This window comes from Vombatus ursinus, unplaced genomic scaffold (assembly GCF_900497805.2).
Source record: "Vombatus ursinus unplaced genomic scaffold, bare-nosed wombat genome assembly UNPS02004704.1, whole genome shotgun sequence".
Lineage (NCBI taxonomy): Eukaryota > Metazoa > Chordata > Mammalia > Diprotodontia > Vombatidae > Vombatus > Vombatus ursinus.
The window spans coordinates 2,296,774-2,316,912 of NW_020944482.1; the positions used below are offsets into that span (position 1 = coordinate 2,296,774).

The 20,139-nt window shown below is 38.7% G+C and overlaps 1 protein-coding gene across 5 annotated transcripts; it reads left to right on the forward strand.

Moving 5' to 3' along the window:
* Positions 1-1,787: 1,787 nt before the first annotated feature.
* On the forward strand, positions 1,788-20,129 carry LOC114026865 (zinc finger protein with KRAB and SCAN domains 8-like). 5 transcript variants are annotated; one of them, XM_027840619.1, is made up of 6 exons: positions 1,788-1,861; positions 3,990-4,394; positions 4,523-4,667; positions 13,192-13,292; positions 13,609-13,735; positions 14,702-16,154. In XM_027840619.1, the coding sequence occupies exons 2-6, from the start codon at positions 3,996-3,998 to the stop codon at positions 15,661-15,663; spliced, it is 1,734 nt and encodes a 577-aa protein (XP_027696420.1). In that variant the 5' UTR covers positions 1,788-1,861; positions 3,990-3,995; the 3' UTR covers positions 15,664-16,154. The 5 variants fall into 5 exon arrangements, with proteins under 5 accessions (XP_027696420.1, XP_027696412.1, XP_027696437.1 ...); XM_027840611.1 differs by lacking the exon at positions 1,788-1,861 and adding an exon at positions 1,940-2,012; XM_027840636.1 differs by lacking the exons at positions 1,788-1,861; positions 14,702-16,154 and adding an exon at positions 20,082-20,129 and having other exon boundaries at positions 3,864-4,394.
* Positions 20,130-20,139: the final 10 nt, after the last annotated feature.

Here is a 20,139-nt window from a genome sequence, read left to right on the forward strand (position 1 = left end):
TGAGGTTTTGACTGCTATCTTTTTGTGGTTGGGTTGAAGAGGACAGTGTCATCTAGGGGCTACACAAGGACTCCCTATGTTAGTTTTTGGTTTTGAGTGTGTCAGATTCTTACAACTTTGATTTATGTATATGTGGCAAATTCAGCAATTATTGAAGCTAGGTGGTGCTACACCTTGAGTCTGGCAGAGGAGTTCAAATTCAGCCTCAGATTCTTAATAGCTATATTACTCCGGTCAAGTCACTTAACCTGTCTGCCTGTTTCCTCATCTGTAAAATGGGAATTTAAAAGATAGTTGTTAATATTAAAAGCACTTACTTCCCAGGATTGTTGTGAAGATAAAATGAGATAATATTTGAAAGGTGCTTGGCAAATCTTAAAATGCTAAATGAATGCTAGCTATAATAATAATTATTATTAACGTGTCTGGTGGATCAATTATAATTATCTCTAACATAAAGTGAATATAATCTATGGAGGTGTCAAATTTTTGTAAGTCTAGGAGAACTGAATGGTGGCAATAAATATTTTGACTTGGTTAGAACTTGGTAACAGTTATTTATCCACACCCCCTTGGATTCACTCATTTAGTTTCTAATAAGTTTTGTTCTTGAAGGTGTGGGGATGGAGTTAAATTTCACAGAAAATTACATTCAGCTGTCATAAATAAAAGGTATGAACACAAAGTTCCATCCTATATGATAAATACTATATAAAATAAAAATGCTATATATAAAAATGTGTTTCATTTGTCCTTTTAGATGATACAGGAAAAAATTTAACTTTGGGAGTGGGAAAAAATGTTCATTGTATTTTTTTTTAATCCTACTGAGTTATATAGCTCTTCCTGCTCAGTCTCCAGTCATCTTTGATACAACCTCCTAAGGGAGACCATGGGAACTAAGAACCTCTGGTTGCTAATACTCTTTAGGAAAAGAGCAAAAGGAACCAGGACTTAGGCCTCCAGGCATGTTCCATGGGTAGTGCCCTAGTCTAGCAAATCAGAAGCCTTCCTGAGATTACCAACAAATAAAAGCATATGAAACAGGAAGTTACAAACTGGGAAAAATCTTATCATGAAATAGCTCTGTAAGAGATTGATATCTAAAATCTATATAAAATTTTAAAAAATGAGGAAAAGTAATTTCCAATATATGTGATCCAAAAATATGAAAGAAGTTCTTGTTGCACAGTATGAGAAAGCTTGGGTGATTTGCTATCAGCACCTACACCATGAGAGGGAGTACCCACATCCTCGACTTCACAGATGCGTTGAATTACCAGAGTAAACTTGTAGAAGTGTAGTAGATATGTTCTTGGTGGAAGTTGGTAGGAAGAGGTGTTTGAGAGGAAGAAAACGAAAACTGTTTGTGGTAGGAAAAGTTGTGAAAAGGAATTTCTGAGGCGCCAACCCCTAGCCAATTTATTAATTTCCTATGGGTTTCAACAAACATCTTCCACCTTTGGTTTCAGTGAAATATAACCTCCCTCCCTTCGCGGTTTTGGAGAACTTTGTTAAGAAGCTTATCTTTATGTTGAGTCTAAATTTGCTCCGATTTCTGACTTCTGTGGCCATGCAGAACTACATCTAAGGTCCTGTGCGCCTATCTCGAATCCTTCTTCCAGATGAGAGACATTAAAATATTTGAGGATCATTACTGTTTGGTTCTATTAGGGTGAAGTCCATGGGATTCAGAAAACCGAATGATGATCAATAGAGCCACGTGTCTGTCTCTTGTGGACTCTTCCGCTTCTTCCCTCTCCTTTCAGTTAAATCCCACCGAGAGAATTGCGGAGTAGATGGGAATGCAGACTAGCACAACCCAACCACAGAGAAGCTAAAACTTCCTGGATTCCTAGAGGTAACAGGAAGTGGCCAGGGCTGGAGGGGCGGGGGTGGGATGGGGGTGATGATGGTTTACTGTTCCGTGGTGCTGGGGGTGGGCGCAGCGCTCGGAATCTTCCTGTCTCTGGAGTTTGCTACTTTTGTCTAGCTGTCCCTCGGGCTTAGCGGTGAGTGGGTAGGGACTGTGTGTCAGAGGGACCGCGAGGTCCCCTCCAAACCAGGTGGATCCGGGGTGGAACTGCCGTCCTGATCCACGTCCCCCACGCTCGCTGTAACCTGTGAACAGCCTGAAGATCTACTCTGTGGAGAGGGCGCGAAGGAGTTGTGTCTTTCAGCCCGTTTTGCGGAGAAAGCCCTGCCCAGTTTCAGGGTCTGGGGTCTCCTCCTTCGGGCTGGTACCTTTGGACGAGGCGAAACTTCAAAGCAATTTCTCGGCTCTGAAGATGCTGGTGGAGGGTTCGCTTAAGGGTGGGGAAGGGGTGGAGTTTCCAGGAGATCTGGCTTGCTCTAGTGGCTGCAACGAGGGAGGTTGTAACTATTTCTTGAGCCTCTGGGTTGTTCTGGTTGATTTTTGTTTTTAAACTACCAATTCCTTTAGGTATTAGATATAAACAATAGAAAAGGAGAGGTTAATATCAACTTTTTCCACCAAACAAGGGTTAGACAACCTATAGGACTAGCTCTGTGCCCTTATTCTTGAATAGTTCCTGAAATATCAAAAAGCTCAATTCCCTAGGTCAGGCTTTGAAATGTGGAAGAAAACTGGAAACATGATGGAATTTGGTGGTGGAGATCTTTCAGAGTGTGTGCTGTATGCAGTACGAGGAGATATTCTAGAAATTAAATAACAATCCAGGATTGGGAATCGAAAGTTATGTACGTTGGATGAGAGCTGCTGAAGCAACGTCAGGGGAAAAGATGAGGCCACAATCAAGGGGTAGACGCTTGAAGGCGTCTTAGATTTAGATCTTAGATTTATAGCTAGTCCATACACCTTTTTGTTGATAAGGAAGCTGAATCCCAGAAATGTTAAGTGATTTTAACAAGGACACAGATTATGAGTAACAGAACCAAGAATCGAGCTCAGGAATTGGATTTCTGACACCTCTAGTACACAGTTTAGGTAGGTCCTACTTTGTCCTGGTGTCTGTTACCAAGGTACAGAGCTGGGTAGCTGGCAGACCTGAGGGAAGAGAAAAGAGTTATAAATGAAATTGATATTACTCCATGGCTTCTCGCACCCTTTCTCTATAACATCGAATCCTTCTCAATGCCCTCTTCACATCATGATTGTCCTAATTCCTAAGGTTTATGAAGGATCATGCCTCATGTCTTTATCCATCATCATCTAGAACCTTCCATTTTTATTTCTTTAATCTCTCTCGAATTTACTATTTCCACAGTTATTACCATAGTCTTTAACTACCTATTAGAGGGAAAATTTGAATCCTGGTCTTTATGACTTGGAAGACTAAAAAAGTGATTGATCTACTATGTCACAGTGCCTCTCTACCTAAAAGGCAATTAAGGATTCATTCAGATCTTCTCTTTCTGGACTCTGTACTGATCTAAACCTTTGGTTCTTAAGTTAGGGTCTGTGAACTTTTTAAACAATATTTTAATAATGATTTCAATAGAATTGCTTTCCTTTGTAATACTAATCATTTTATTCATTTAAAAACCTTACTCTGAGAAGGTATCTATAGGCTTCCCCAGATTGCCATAATGGTACTTGATACCAAAAAGGTTAAGAACCCCTGGTCTAAACTTGTCATTAATTCATAGGCATTGTTTTTCCTTTCTGCTTTGCTCTCAAATCTAAAGAGATTGCTAATACTTCATAAATATTATTTTCTTTCTTAAACTCAGTATGGCCCTACACTACAGAAGAATAAGTTATCTGAATTTTTTTGACCTTTGAGGATAACAATTTTCTTTCAGTTAGCTTTGTGGATTTTTATTCCTAGACAGTGAATTGCCTTGGTGACTTCATCAGTGTGAGTTTTTTTTAGTAGAACTGGTTCCTTCTTTGTTATCTGTGCTTCTTCCCATATATTAGGAGGGCTTTGGGAGAAGAAACAGGAGTCATATGTCCTGAACCATAAACCTCAGCCAGAAGTGAACTATATTCTGATCTATTCCAGCCCAGAATGGCTGCTACCCTGCCTCCTAGAGTTCCAGAGGAACAGAAAAAACTTCTCACAGTAAAGAATGAAGAAGGCCATGTCTGGGAGCAGGAATCTCACTTGCAAGGGAATAATATTTATAGCCAAGAACTCTTTCGTCAGCGCTTTAGGCAGTTCTGTTACAAGGAAACACCTGGTCCCCGTGAAGCTTTGGGCCGTCTCTGGGTGCTCTGCTGTGAGTGGCTAAAACCAGAAATGCACACAAAAGAACAGATCTTAGATCTGCTGGTACTTGAGCAGTTCTTAACCATCTTACCTGACGATCTCCAAACTTGGGTTCGGAAACATGAGCCAAAGAGTGGGGAGGAGGCTGTGATTGTATTGGAAGATTTGGAGAAAGAGCTTGACGAACCAAGACAACAGGTAAGAAATAGACGGTATATGTTCCGTGTTGGATTGAGGAACTTTACATATGGTCACTTTGGGGAGATTTTGGCTGCAGGTATAATAGTGATTTCCTCATATGCCTAATTGTACTTCATTGCCTTTAGGTTCCAGCCAGTTCCTATGGACGAGCATTGTTGGAGGAGTTGGTGCCTATGGGTTCAGCAAAGGTGTCACCTAATATACAGTTACAGCCCATGGAAACTCAGGTCAAATGTGAATCTCAGGATCCCCAACCCTTACAGAAGAGTGGTGAGTGTTAAAATTCAATGTACTGGTATCTTCTGGAGACACTATAGACTCATCAGTAATATTTATTGAATGCTTACTGTATACAAGTCATTGTGCTTTGGTTATGGGGAACACAGTCCCATCTTTAAGACAATTTTCAATCTAGTTGGTAGGTAAAATAATAATAATAAAAAGCAGCAAATAAGTGCTTATGAATGGTATAAACTAGTGGTCCCAAACTAAAATTGTATGTTTATTTTAGTTTATAACATTCATGTGTTTGTGCTTCTATCTTTATCTTTACCCTTTAAAAAGTCTTATTAATCCAGTTACATATACCTGAATTAAGAGACAAAGGACTGGATATTGTGCAGAGGATTTTGATATCCCTTGTAGAAATAATGTGTTAGCAGATTTCAGAGGTAAAAGAAATCACTTTGGGATGGAGTGGTCAGAGAAACTTTCACAGAAGAGATAAAACTTAAACTGGATCTTAAAGGATGGATGGGAGCAGTGGGGAAAACATACAGGGTCTGAATGAAGGATATGAGCAAAGTTACATAGGAAAGTCAGATTTTGAGGTAGCTAGATTATGGGTCCCTCAAATGCTTAGAAGTTTATATACCTCATCTTTCTGTCACTGGGGAACTATCTAAGGTTATTAGTAGTGGAGGATAGTACAAAGCAAAACTAAAATAGTATCAGTGTGTAGGGTTATTTTGGATAATAGAGCCTGGTGGCAAGGAGATCAGTTAAGAGACTGTTGAAGTTGTCAGGCATGAAGTGATGCTCCTCTGAACTAGTATGGCCTCCTTAAAGACTATATAAAGGATTAATGAAGCTTGTTTTAGATATTAGAGGTAGATTTTATGCTTTGGGTAGAGATTAGACTAGAATAAGCCACTATAGTCTTCTCCAATTTTGCAGTTTTACAATTCTGTATTGGAATGAAGGGATCTGAGAGATGATATAAAGGAGAATTGACTGTAATTATATTGAGACAGTGTGGCATAGTGGGAATATTCTTGAACTTGAACTCAGACCCGAGTTTGAGTCCTGCCTCAGACACTTACTAGCTTTGTGATCACAAGCAAGACAAATTGACCGAGCCTGTTTCTTTATCTATAAAATGCACCTAATTCACAGGGTTGTGAAGAAAGTACTTTGCAAACCTTTAAATGCTGTATTATTAATAACTCATATCTGTGTAGCATTTTTAAAGTATATAAAGCATTTTCATTATCATAACAGAGAATTAACATGATGCAATAGATGCCAGGGGAAGGGAACAACTATTTATTAAGTGTGCTGTTTTACAAGTATTTGACCTTATTTGATCTTTATAACAAACCCATGAGGTAGTACTATTACTATCCCCATTTTCTAGTTGAGAAAACTGAGGCAGACAGAAGTTAAATGACTTGCCCAGGGTCACACAGCTAATAAGTGTCTTGAAGCCAGTTTTGAACTTCCTGACTCCAGGCTTGATACACTGAGCCACCTGGAAGTCCTGACTTCAAATCCTACTTCAGATACCTACCCACTGTGAGACCCTGGGAAAGTCACTTAATTGCTGGACTTGATAGCCTCTAATGTTTTTTTCAGCTCCAAATCCATGATCCTATAAATCCTGTGAGGTAGGTAGCGTGAGAGTTGTCATCCTCATCTTACAGGCGATGAAACTGAGGTGCCAGGTAGGTTAAGTGATTTGTCAAGGTGACACAAATTATGAGTTGTCATAACCAGTATTTGAACCCAACTCTAATCACTCTGAGTCCGGTGCTCTTTTCACTACATCACTTAAAGATAATGGGAATTAGTGGCAGCAGAGGATCACCACCAACTGGCTTGATGTCGGAGTTTAGAGGAATGGTGATGGACCTAGTTTCTCTTTGTTTCTACTCTGCCATGCCAAACAGAATACAATGAATTTATTTATTTATTGTATTTTATTTTATTTTTTTGTGAGGAAGTTGGGGTTAAGTGACTTGCCCAGGGTCACACAGCTAGTAAGTATCAAGTGTCTGGTCTGAGGCTGGATTTGAACTCATCTCCAGGCCCAGTGCTCTATCCACTGTGCCATCCGACTGCCCCTAAATTTAGGAATTGGACCCATTTTTTTTTCTTTTTTTCTTTGGTAAGGCAATTGGGCAGAATATAATAAATTTAACCATTCCTTGATGATTCAAAGTTGTCATTATTAGCATTTGTTATTATACTGTGCTATAATTCAATAATGCCTTTTGGGCCACAGAAGTGTATAAGGCTGTTTGCTTCTGTGTTACATGGTTTCTTCTTCCCTCACCTCAGCTAAACTCCTTGCCTCATATTTCACTGAAAAAAAAAATGAGACCATTCACTGAGAGGTCCCTTTACTCCCTTCCTCCTCATCTCACATCACTCAAATACCTCCCCCACTGTCTCTTCCACCTTGTCTCACAAGAATAGGTAGCCCTTCTCCTTTCCAAAGCAAAACCCTCTAAATATAAAGTGATCCCACTTCATCCCGTCTTCTCCAGCAGATTGTCCCCACTATCATCCCCAAACTCTCAAGACTTTTCTTCATTCTCTCCTTGTCTAATGGCTGCTTCCCTATAACCTGCTATCATGCCCATGTTAAGCCATCCTCAGAAACTCATTTGATCCAAAAAAATCCTCATTTGATCCATTCCTCCCCATTAACTTTCCCATATCTTGCCTTCTTTTCAGGGCTAAGCTCTTTTAAGAAGGCTATTTACAGTTAATGCCTGCACTCCCTTCCTTTTGTTCTCTTCTTTGTGACTTTTCACCTTATCATTCAACCGAAACTGCTTTCTTTTTATTGCTGAATCTAATGGCTTTTACCTGAACCTTGTCCTTCTTCACCACTTTATAGCCTTTAGCATTATTGATGACCCTCTTCTCCTTGATACTCTCTTCAAAGTTTTCTTGACACTGCCCTGTCCTAGTTCTTCTATTTGACCATTTTTTCTCAAGTCTCCTTTTCTGGATCTTCATCCAGTTTTGCCTGATGAATGTATGTCCCCTAGGGCTCTGTCCTGGCTTTTTTTTTTTCCTTCTTCTATACTATTTTGCTTGATGATCTTATGGATTTTGCAGATGATTCTCAGATATACTTGTCTCTTTCCTAATCACTAGTCTCCTGTTTCCAACTGTTTATTGGACATCTCAAACTCTATGTCCCATCAACATCTTACACTCAGCATGTCCAAAAATGAACTCATTATCTTTCACATACACACCCCCCAAACTATCCCTGTTACTGTTGAGTGTGCTGCCATCCTTCCAGGCAGCCAGACTGGGTACAACCTACATCCTTAACTCTTCACTCTCACCTCCCCATGTCCGATCTATCACCAAGTCCTTTCATTTTTACTTTTGTAACATCTCTAGCATGTGTCTCCCTCTCTGCTCTTGTCACTACCTCCATCCTGGTGCAGGTCCTCATCAACTTCACATCTAAACTATTGCCATAGCCTGCTGGTTGGTCTCCCTGTCTGAAGTCTCTCCCCACTCCAATCCATCCTCCACTCAGGTATAAAATTGATCCCCTTTGAGAGTGTGTCTGATCATGTCATCTCTCCATTCGTTAAACTCTAGTGGCTCCCTATCACCCCTAGGATAAATATAAAATCCTTTGTTTGGCATTCAAAGCCCTTGACAGCCTGGCCCATTCTTACTGTTTCAATCTTCTTATGCCTTATTCCCCAACATATACCCTTTGATCCAGTCACACTAGCCTTCAATGCTGTTCTTCACACATGACACTATTATCTTCCAACCCTGGGTATTTTTACTGGCTGTTCCTCAGGCCTAGAACTCTGTCTTCTATGGTCAACCACAGAGTCAAGACTCTATGGTTTAGAGTCAAGGGAGGAAAGTCTAGCTGCCCCTAGCAATTGTAATCTAATAGAGGAATTTCAGAGTTCAAGATTATAGAAGTTACATAGTTATAGGTGATAATGAAATCTAAAGTATGACCATTCCTGATGAGGTTGGTGGGGAACATCAAAGTGTGTATTGAAATTCCCAACTTTGGGGGGCAGCTAGGTGGCACAGTGGATAGAGCACCGGCCCTGAATTCAGGAGGATCTAAGTTCAGATCAGGCCTCAGGCACGTAACACTCACTAGCTGTGTGATTCTGGGCAAGTCACAAAATTCCCAACTTTGAAAGGCATAGTTTACAATGGAAAAGACTGTGAACCACATATTGAAGTTAACTCCAGGAGGTCCACAGTATAGTGGATAGAGTTTTGGACTTGGAGTCAGGAGGACCTGGGTTCAGTTCAACTGTTGATACTAGCTGTGTGACCATGGGCAAGTTACTTAACCTCTCTAGGCCTTAATTTCTTCATCTCTAAAATGAGAAGTTTGACCTTTTGGCAAAGAGTTAATGGGCTGTAGATGTGGAATGAGGCATGCATTTTTAGACACCACGTCTGTGAGTTTGTTTTTCTAGACTGTTCAGAAAAAGAACCAAGAGAGGAATAAAGGTTTTTTGTGCCCCTCCACAAAATGAAGGCCCTTGGAGGAAATTACCAGTGGGAAGGGGGCCCTATAAGGCTGCTGTATGTTCCAAGGTAAGGAGGTCTTCAGGCGTTGAGGGAAATTTCAGTGTGACATGGCATCTGAAATCTAGAAAGGCAGAAGCAAAGGCAGGAGGGGAATACAGAGAAGTGGGACAGTGTTTACATTATGTTAGATTTAACACACAATTTTTTAAAGGTTGTATGTAAGAAATTTGTGGTTTCAAGATAGAGGAATTTCATGCATTCTTGAAGAGCTAAGTAGAAAATTTGACTTTTAAATACAAGACTCCAGAGAATCTTGAAAAGGTAGACAGGAAAAGTTAAACTGTTTATATTCCTACATGGAAAAATGATATTTGTAACTCATAAGACCTTTCTCATTATTAGGGTAGTTAGAAGGAGTATATATAGACAGAGGGCACAGATATGAGTTGAGTATGAAGGGATACTATCTAAAAAACAAAATTAAGGGGTGAGAGAGGAATGTACTGGGAGAAAAAGAAAGGGAGAGGTAGAATAGGATAAATTATCTCACATAAAAGAGGCAAGAAAAAGCTTTTACAATGGAGGAGAAGAGGGGAGAGGTGAGAATGAATGAGTGAAACTTACTCTCATCAGAGTTGGTTCAAAAAGGGAATAACATACACACTTAATTGGGTATAGAAATCTATCTTACCTTATAAGAAAGTACTGGGGAAGGGGATAAGAGAAAGGGGGTTGATAGAAGGGAGGGCAGATTAAATCAGCTGATAGTCAGAAGCAAAACACTTTTGAAGGAGGGACAGGGTGAAAGGAGAGAATAGAATAAGTGGGGGGGATAGGATGGAAGGGAAATGTATTAAGTCTTTCAAAACATGACTATTATGAAAGTGTTTTGCATGACTACACATGTATAACCCTATATCAAATTGCTTACCTGCTCATTGCAGGGGGAGAGAGGAGGAAGGGAAAGAATTTGGAACTCAAAGTTTTTAAAATGAATGTTAAAATTGTAAAAGGTAAACTAGGGAAAAACAAAATACTAAATAAAAATTATTTTTATTTATTTTATTTTATTTATTTATTATTAAAAATACTAAATAAAAATTAAAAAAAGAAATTTGTGGTTTCATATAGAGTTCTCTTTTAAAATTCGTTTTTTGTATATTGAAATGTTCATGTTTGTTGATATAATTTTTAAAATAAATTTTTATTGATATTTCCCACTGTATTGCTTCCTAAGCCCCTCGCCCCTAAGCCACAGCTACCTGCGATTCAGTCCTCTGAGGCCTGTTCCAGGAGATCCATTCCTTATAATCAAATTTAAGAAAGGAAGAAAGAAAAAAAGTTCCTCAAAACTAAATACTGTATCAAATAATTTGACGTATACGTATGCACTAACCCACATCCGTGATCCTCTACTCTGTAAAGGAACCCGGGGAATTGTTATTTCATATCTTTTCTTTGAGTCCAGGCTTGGTCTTTATAATTTCACAGCATTCAATTTTGATAGTTTCCTTTCTGTTGTTCTTTCCAGTTACATTGTTGTAATCATTGTGAATACTGTTTTCTGGCTCTGCTTTCTTCACATGCATTAATTCATGATTTTTTCCATGCTACTCAGGATTTGTGTTTGTTAGTTCTTACAGAACTGTTTTATTTATGTACCCCAATTTTTTTAACCATTCCTCAATCAGTGAGTATCTACTTTGCTTCTAGTTCTTTGATAGCACAAAAAGTGCTATTACAAATAATTTGGTGTATATGGGGAATTTCTTTTTATCACAAATCTCCTTGCAGGGCAATCTCTGGGTTAAGGGATAAATCACCTTTTTAGTCACTTTTTTTTTTGCATAATTCCAAATTGCTTTCCAGAATTGCTGTACCAGTTCATAGCTCTACCAACAGTGGATTAGTGTACTTTTCTTTCCACAATCCTTCTAACACTATATATGTTGAATAGATTGAAAATACAGTGTTAAAAAATTTCTTCCCATTCAGCTGCTTCCTTTCTTATATCCTAGTTTTGTAGCTATATTAATTTTGTTCAGGTGAAATCTTTTCAATTTCATGTAATCAAAATTGTCTGTTTTGCCTTTTATAATTGCCTCTATCTCTTTTTTTGGTTAGGAGTTATTTTTTACCTACAGTTGTCAAAGATGTATGATTTGCTTCTCTCTTAATTTTTTATTGTCTGATCTTTTTATATATTTTGAATTTATTGTGGAATATAGTATAAAATGTTGGTCTAAATCTAATTTCTACTAGACTGCTTTCCAGTTTTCCTAGTAGTTCTTATTAAATAGAGAATTCTTTCCTAGGTACTTAATGCTTTTGGGTTTATTGAACACTGTTTATGTTTGTTGATATTTAAGTTCATAATAAAAATAACATAAAAGTGAAGCCCAAGTGATATAAATAGTTGGTTGGAGTAAAGGGAGGACAAGGTTACTGATCAATGGTCGTAAAGTAATTATCTAGAAATGTCAGTGCTGAACCATGAACATGTTTATTCATTGCTCTTGTCTCAGTTTGTCAGAAGGAATTCAAGAAGGAACTAGGACTGTTCAGTCTTCTCCCTCTGTGCCTATTGCTCTTTCCACCATAGTATACTTTGATGTCAGGTCGGAAAATGGAAAAAAAAAATTCATTGTGGTCAAGAATATATTAGGTCTTGATAAAGTACCATTTAAAAAAAAACTTTAAAGTGCCAATAATTTATGGCAGTGCCAATAAATTATGGAGCACTAGACCTCTTGTCTAGAGGACCTAAGTTCAAATCTGGCCTCAAGCACTTACTAGCTATGTGACTGCATACAAGTCACGTAACTTCTGTCTGACTCAGGAGTCTCATCTATAAAATGTCAATAACAATAGAATCAGTATCCCTGGGTTATTGTGAGGATACAATGATATAATATTTCTAAAGTGCTTTGCAAACCTTAAAGATGTGGGTATGATAGAAGCCATATATAAAGTCAAAGTCATTAAATTTTTCAGGGCAGCTATACGGTGTGCAGTATGTAGTGGTATTATTTAGAACTGTGTTATGATAGATAATAATTATGTAGAAGTTCTCTGATTTTCAAACTTTTTCAAAACTAAACTGTATTAGTGAAACTAGGCAAGAACTTCATTTTATCTAACAAATTATACTTTTAAAATGTTCTTATAAGAAAAGACATGTGGCAACAGGTTAGATCAGGGGTGGGGAACCTGCAGCCTGGAGGTCACATATGACCCTCTAGGACCTCAAGTGCAGCCCTTTGACTGAATCCAAACTTCACAGAACAAATCCCCTTAATAAAATGATTTGTTCTGTAAAACTTGGACTCAGTCAGAAGGCTGCACCCAAGAACCTAGAAAGTCACATGTGGCCTTGAAGCCACAGGTTTCCCCACCCCTGGGATAGATGAACAAAAGAACTAGTAGGTCTACTTCTAATTCACTTCTCTGGATAAACAGCATTAGGGACTGTTTTATATTGAGTGTAGTGGTGTAGAACTTATTCTTAGAGAAGATAGTAGAAAAAGATTTAATTCTATTGTTTTTGTGGATTCCTTTCAAAATGCTTTCTTTTGCCACTGCTATACTCTCCTTACTAATTTTAGGTCACTTGGATCATGGTTTGTAATTTACAGAATCAGTTCTTTTTTAAGTTCTTATATATTTAGGAATTGGATTTTTATATGGTGTAGCTTTCTGGCAACAATATGCTTTCTGATCTTGGGCTTCAGCTGCTAATCATGACAATTTCTTTTCTTGTTTATGTTAACCATGTTTTACATATTGCAGGATCTTGTATTATCATTGAATGTAGTTGTCCCAAAATTAATTTGTTTTCTAGCATACCTTTGTCTCAGTTATTGAAGTTGAAAAATACAAAAGGAATCTATGAAGATCTTACATAATCACTACTGCAATAAGTTTTCAGGAAATATGAAGAAAATGAATTCTGAAGATAATCTTAGATTCCATAACAATAAGAAACCACATAAATAGGATTGGTCTCACTCACTCCTTTCTTCTCTCTTAGCTCTGCTTCTTCCTCATATTCCTATACTTCCACAAAAGGGGGTTCCTAGTGACCAAAAGATGGCAGCTTCACTTCTCACATGCAATACAACTGGATTCCAGGTGAGCTCTGACCTTTGCCCTCTTGCCTGTTGCCTGACAGTGGCTTTCTCTTTCTTTTGGGCTGGGTTTGCCTACCCATTTCTCCTGCCTTGGTCCAAGTCCTATTTAACTTGTTCCAAGTATTCCAATAACCTATTTATCTTCATTCTTTGCTCTTAGCTCCCCTTACCTTCTCAGAGCCCTTATGAGACAGATTGTCTCCCTGTGTTTCCTATTACCAGTTTTATTCCTCAATTTAGGTCCCACTGGTGTTATTATTCCAATGGTAACCTTACCTGAAAATGGAGATCTCATGTTTTGTTTTATTTTTCCCCAGAAACTAATGACATTTGAGGATATGGCCATGTCACTTGCATTAGAGAAATGGGGACAACTCGACCCTGTTCAGAAGAGCCTCTGTAGGGACAAAGGGCAGGACAATTATGGGAACATGGTTTCCCTGGGTAAGGACTAATGAGGTTAGTCTTTATGGGATTTTATGGGTTTATGGTTTATTTGCTTCTTGTATGTTAGTAATTAATGAGGTTTCTGAAGGTCCATTGAGTTTAGTCTTAGAATACAGGGACTCTAAGTTCTGCCTCCTTAGGTCCAGATAGAAGAGTGAAATCATCAATGCCCCAGAGGGAAAAGATACTTATTTCTTCTTCCTGACCCGAAGTGACAGCTGCCTTTTTATATTGGGCTCTGGTCTTTCCTCAGAAGGGGTAAGTCAGTCAGTCAGTAAGCATTTATTAAGCTTCTACTATGTGCTAGGCATTGTCCCTGAGAGGTATGATATGTAAAGATGTAAGTGAGGTATAATATGTAAACATAGTATAGTAGAAAAAGCTATTGACATGTAGTTGGGAGACATAGGTTTCAGTACTGTCCCCATTTACTAGCCCTCTTATTTGCTTCAATGAGATAAATGAAGATAAAATCAGATAACATATGTGAAAGCATTTGGTAGAATGCTACACAATATAAGATTTTACTATTTGAAAATGGAATCTTGTGTCTTAACTTCAAAAATATCTTATGTAGATCCTCTTCATTACTTCTGCTTTGCCTTTTTGCTCTTTTATCTTTATGTTCTATTCTGAATTGGTGAACCCATCCTTAAGTTGGTTTTCTTTTTTCTTTTCCCATTCATCATTGTGCATGTTCTTGGTCACACTTATCCTACCTGATTAGCTCTCTCCATCCATTCTCTGAGCTTTGCCCTTCCTTTCTGATCATTTTTTATCTTCTCATCTGCATAACCCCTGCTGCCCCTATTCTTTCTCTCTCCATGTTTGTAACATCATTTTGTAGGTATATACAAGTTATATACTCCTGGTGTGCATTTGTTTAATTTGTATCATCTTGTTATTCCTATAGACAGCTTCTTTTTTCCCAGTGATGTTTGCATAGTATATTTATTGTTTCAGATGGTGTGACCACAATGGAGAGTGGAGAGTCAGCTCAAAACCAGGATATTAAAACAGATATGGAATCTAAAGGGGAGTTACCTAATAGGCTCAATGGGCATATTCCTCAGGGTCTTGAGCTTGGAGAAGTCTGTGAACATGAGGGCAAATTAGAAGGGCATCAAGGAAATGCTGAAATTGAGAAACGACATAAATGTGATGAATGTGGGAAAAGCTTCACTCAGAACTCAAGCCTTATTAGACATAAGCGAATTCATACTGGAGAAAGACCCTATTCATGTAACGAATGTGGAAAAACCTTCATTCAGAGCTCACAACTTATTGACCATCAGAGAATACATAGCAAACTAAAACCCTATCAATGTAATGATTGTGGGAAAGCTTTCTATTACAGTTCACACCTTATTCAGCATCAGAGGACCCACACTGGAGAGAAACCTTTCCAATGCAATGATTGTGGGAAAGCCTTCCATTATAGTTCAGGCCTTATTAGACATCAAAGAACGCATACTGGAGAGAAACCTTACCAGTGTAATGATTGTGGGAAAGCTTTCTGTCTCAGCTCACATCTTATTCAACATCAAAGGATTCACACTGGAGAGAAACCTTACCAGTGTATTGAGTGTGGGAAAAGTTTCAGTCAGAGCTCTGGCCTCTTTCATCATCAGAGAATCCACAGTGGAGAAAAACCTTATGAATGTCATGAATGTGGGAAATCCTTTAGTCATAGTTCTGCACTTGTTGGACATCAGAGAATACATAGTGGGGAGAGACCCTATGAATGTGATATTTGTGGGAAAGCCTTCAGTTACAGCTCACACCTTATAGGACATAGGAGAATCCACACTGGGGAAAAACCTTATGAATGTGATGAGTGTGGGAAAGCCTTTAGGCGGAGTTCACACCTCATTGTACATCAGAGAATCCACACTGAGGAGAAGCCACATTATCCATTGACATAAAAATTTTAATAATTTATTCCACATGAAACTGCAGAGAAGTCCTACTGACAAAGCTACAGTTACTCTTAGTACCTCATCAAGCATCAGAAAATCATGTTGGTGACTGGGTAGACAAATGCCTTAGAGTAGGCTAACAAAAATTATCTTAATACCTCAGTATTAGGAAAGTCAACTGAGAAACTGGGGTTTCAGAATGACTTATTCAAATCTATCAAACTCAAAATCTCTTTGGAAAGATCTGTTTCTCTGTAGCCCAGAGCACCTAAGAACATATACTAAGTAAATGAATGGTTATGGCTTAGAGGTGGTAGGGATACTTCTACTGCTTTCTTTTTCCTTGCCTTTTTTTCTTATAGAGTTGACATTTTACCCCTAATAATTTGATCTAAGATGTGAATTTAGAAATAATATCTATCTTCTATGAAAGGTATGTATCTTTGTTCAGTTCTCTAAAGTATGACTGCTTCTCAGTTAATTGCACTAATGACTAACAAAGCAGTGTGTGTGTGATTCAAAAACAATTTATCCGACTTTGGACTTAATCATATGATTTATTTTTTCTTCATTAGGTTGATAACAGGTTGACAATAACATATGAGTTTGTGTTTTCTCAACTAATACCAATTGAAGGCTACTATACTAGTGGCATCCACCATTAAAAGTTCTGCAGATAATTATTATTCATAAAATAGATAGCCCACTGAAGAATAATGAAGATTATACTGTAATAAGTTTTAGCAGACATACCCAGACTACTATACTGAGAGGGCTGAAGTCTCGGGCTAAATTTGGGCATGAGCCACTTATAAAGAGGAAAGTGGCAATAATGGGTTAGGATGTGGGGTGTCAGAGTAGGAAGAGGTACCAGATTTGAGACTTAGATTTGTGTTTGGAAGAGGAAAGCAGCTGTGGGAAGGATGGAGGAGATCACTCGAAGAGAGGCAGAAATGAGAGTATAGAGAAGATAAGGAAAAAAGAGGAAAGCAAGTCAGAAATGAGAAAGAAGAGGAGAGTGAGGAAGGAAGAGAAAAGATGAGGGAATGTAGAAGGAAAGAGTAAAATGGTGAAGTAGGGAATGGAAAGAATTAAAAAGGAAAGGTTGAAGAAGTGAGAAGAATCCCACTCACATTGATTCCAGGATAACCAGTCAAATAGCTCTTTAAATTATTGTATATTTTGTTTTTACGTCACCTACATTTCTCAAGATATCTCTCCCCCCTTCCCTACACAAGTAAGCCATCTTTATAAATTAAAAAAATTTAAAAGAAAAAAAAAGATAGCTCAGCAAAACCAAGCAACATAGTTAAGTCTAACTGCACATGAAACATTCCCTCACCATAGTTCCCCATCCCTAGAAAGAAGGTGATTTCTCTCAACTTTTCTGCAGGACTAAGTTTGGTTATTCCAATTAGGCAGCATTTACTTGAGGTTTTTCTTTCCATTCATATTATTGCAGTTGTTTTCCTTGTTCTACTTCACTCTGTATCCATTCTTAGACGTTTTCCCATACTTCTATGAACTCTTCATATTCACAGTTTCTTATGGTACAGTAACATTCCATTACATTCATTTGCTAACTGGTTTGTTTAGTCATTCCCCAGCTGATGATGCACATCTGTTTTGTTTATAGTTTTTTGTACCACAAAAAGTGCTACTGTGAGTATTTGGCTTGAGTCAAATATCTCCCAGCACAGTCTCCGGGTCAAATTTAGCATAATTTCAAATTGTTTCCCAGAAGTTAGGCCAATCCATGGTCCACCAATAGTGTTTTAGTATACCAAAAATTCACCCTGTTCTCTCCTAATTGAAGACTTCCCTTATCCTGTCGATACTGATTTTTTTCATGCAAAAGTTTTCAATCCCTTGGTCGGTGGAAAAAATTCTCCTAGCTGTAGATGTTTCATATTACCCAAAAAGGCAATATAGTTCAATTCTGCTTAATGATTATTTATCAAGCACCTATTTCATATTACTTCATAGACATTGTCTTCCAGCCAGATTTGCCGGCTGAACTTTCCCAGCCTGGCAAATTTCTGTCTGGATGCCTTTGCTCACCCACACTTGAGCAATAGTTTGGGAGAAGACCTGGTTTCATATTCTGGCTCTGCCACTTATTACCTCTGGGACCTTGGGCAAATAATGTAATCTTTCTGGGCCTCAGTTTCCTCATTTGTAAAATTAAGGAGTGGACTAGATTTCTGAGGTGCATCTGATCCTATGTTCTCCGCCTCCTTGAATCCTTAATTCTAAGACTCGTTTAGATGTCAGTTCTTAGGGGAAGCCTTTACTGATTCCCTACTCAAATTATATTTACTTTATTCAACAATCACCCATTATAGAAAGATAAGCCATTTGCTCCACCCCCCTAATATTAATTTATCTATGTGTATTTTGTATTTCATGGTAAAACTAAAACCATTGAGGCAGGAATTGTTTCATTTTTTTACTTTGTAACCACAGTACCTCTTACATAGTAGTTGCTTTATAAATAATTGCTGAATTAAATTTGCAGAATGTTCTAATATATAGGCTTTCAAGCCCTTACAGCGACTGCTTGGGCTATGACTCACACCGTTAGTGATACAAGGAAAGAAAATGTATAGCGAAAGAGAGAATTCAGGAGTGGGAGCGAAAGCTCCTCCACATCAGACATGTCTTTAATTAGAGAAAAAAAGCCCTAGTCATACTGGAAGAATTGGACCCAGCTTGCAATCAGGGCAGCGGGCGGGGTGAGAAAAGCGAGGTGTTTCTTTGAGAGATCCGGAAATGACGGGATTTCACCAGGTTTAGCTTGGATTGGTGGACCGCTTTGCAATCGTTGTTTTGTCAGTATCTAAGGTGGCCTGTGGCCTTCTTTACTTTCTTGTCGTCTACTTTTTGGACCGAATCTTCAAATACCTATTTCTACATGCTTGCGGTGAGTGGGATATGTGTAGCGACTTGGGGCAGGTGTGTGGAGTAGCTTCTTTTCCATCTCTTCTCAGCGCCGCCTGCCCAAAAGGCTGTGAATCCAGAGAGAGCGGGGGTGGGGTGGGGGGGTGTCTATTTCTGTGGCTTCCGCAGAGGCTCTGGCCCCGCCTCCCTTCTTTTTGCGGTGCCTACTGCGGACAAGGCCTACCCCTGGTCCTTAGGTTAGCGCGCCTCCCGACATTGTGGAGCAGAGCCTCTGAAGACTCCTGGGCGCAGAAGACCCGGGGCGTTGTCAGGCACCTGCCTCTGCGAGGGGATTGCGCCCTTTACCAGTAGCGTAGAAGGGATTTTAGTTCTTCAGAGATCCAGGTCTTGTCTTCCCCCACCCCCTCCCCCTTTTGTTTTATTTCTGTCGAGCTCGGCGTTGCTGTTCTATTTAAGGGCGTCTCTTAATGTCTTTATCCCTACTGACTGGGCTTTCTCTTTCCCTGTCCGCATAATTTCTCTTTTAGGCCTTCCCCCGGGATGTCGAGAAGAAAGACAAGAGTAGTTCTTTGCAGAGTGGGCGTAAAGCCCACATGCCAGCATAAGAGGAAGTGAGATTAAGCCATAGAAAAGTAGTGTTATGTAGTGGATTGTCAGCCGTGAAATTTAGAAGACCTGGGTTCAAGGGCTTCCCATGGTATCAGCTGTGTTACCCCGTGGAAAGCACTTAACCTATCAGTATATCTGGCAACTCCTAAGGCCACAAATTGCAGAATAATTATCGGCCTGCCTTGATAAAAGGAAAGTTTTCTTAATGAAGTTCTTTAATCAGATTACAAGTCTACCCCCCTCCCTTCTCAGGAATCCAGTAATCAAGGAACTGTTTACATTATTAGAGTGAAATTTTTGGATTTGTAAGATTTTATTATATTCTAATCATTTTCCCAATTATTTTTTGTCGTTGTTTAGTCTCTTGGTAACTTCATTTGGAATTTTCTTGGCAAAGATACTAAAGTGGTTTGCCATTTCCTTCTCCAGCTCATTTTACAGATGAGGAAACTGGGGCAAACAGGGTTAAGTGACCTGTTCAGGTTCACAAAGCTAGAGGCTGAATTTGAATTTAGGTCTTCCTGACTCCATGGCCAGCTCTGCCACCTAGCTGCTCATTTTCCTAACAGTACTGTAAAAACATACAGAATTTAAGGAGACATAGGTACTGGCTCTACCACAGACTTACTGTGAAGCATTGGACAAGTCACTTCGCCTTGCTGGGCAGTTTTCTTATCTGTAAAATAAGGGGATGGGCTAGATGATCACTAAGATGCCTTCCCTTGCTAACTTGCTGTAACCCTGACTGATAAGTTCCCCACTATTTCAGTAGCCTACCTGTTTAGTTATTCAGTGATCTGTTCCAATTGAAATTACTTTCAGTTAGTGAACTTCTACTTTTTTTTTTAATAGCATGTCTCTAAATTTTGCTAACTTTTGTCATTTTCTGTGTTAAACTGTTTCTTATATCTCAGGAATATCCTCAAAGAAGAACAGAAAAGGATCACCCTAAATTATAGACATTAGCACCAG

Excerpts from the sequence above, each read along its gene's own strand:
- LOC114026865 (XM_027840619.1), top strand. The coding sequence starts at position 3,996 with ATGGCTGCTACCCTGCCTCCTAGAGTTCCAGAGGAACAGAAAAAACTT. Across the intron at positions 4,668-13,191 it reads CCAACCCTTACAGAAGAGTG|CTCTGCTTCTTCCTCATATT; the intron begins GTGAGTGTTAAA and ends CTTCTCTCTTAG. Across the intron at positions 13,736-14,701 it reads TGGGAACATGGTTTCCCTGG|ATGGTGTGACCACAATGGAG; the intron begins GTAAGGACTAAT and ends TTATTGTTTCAG.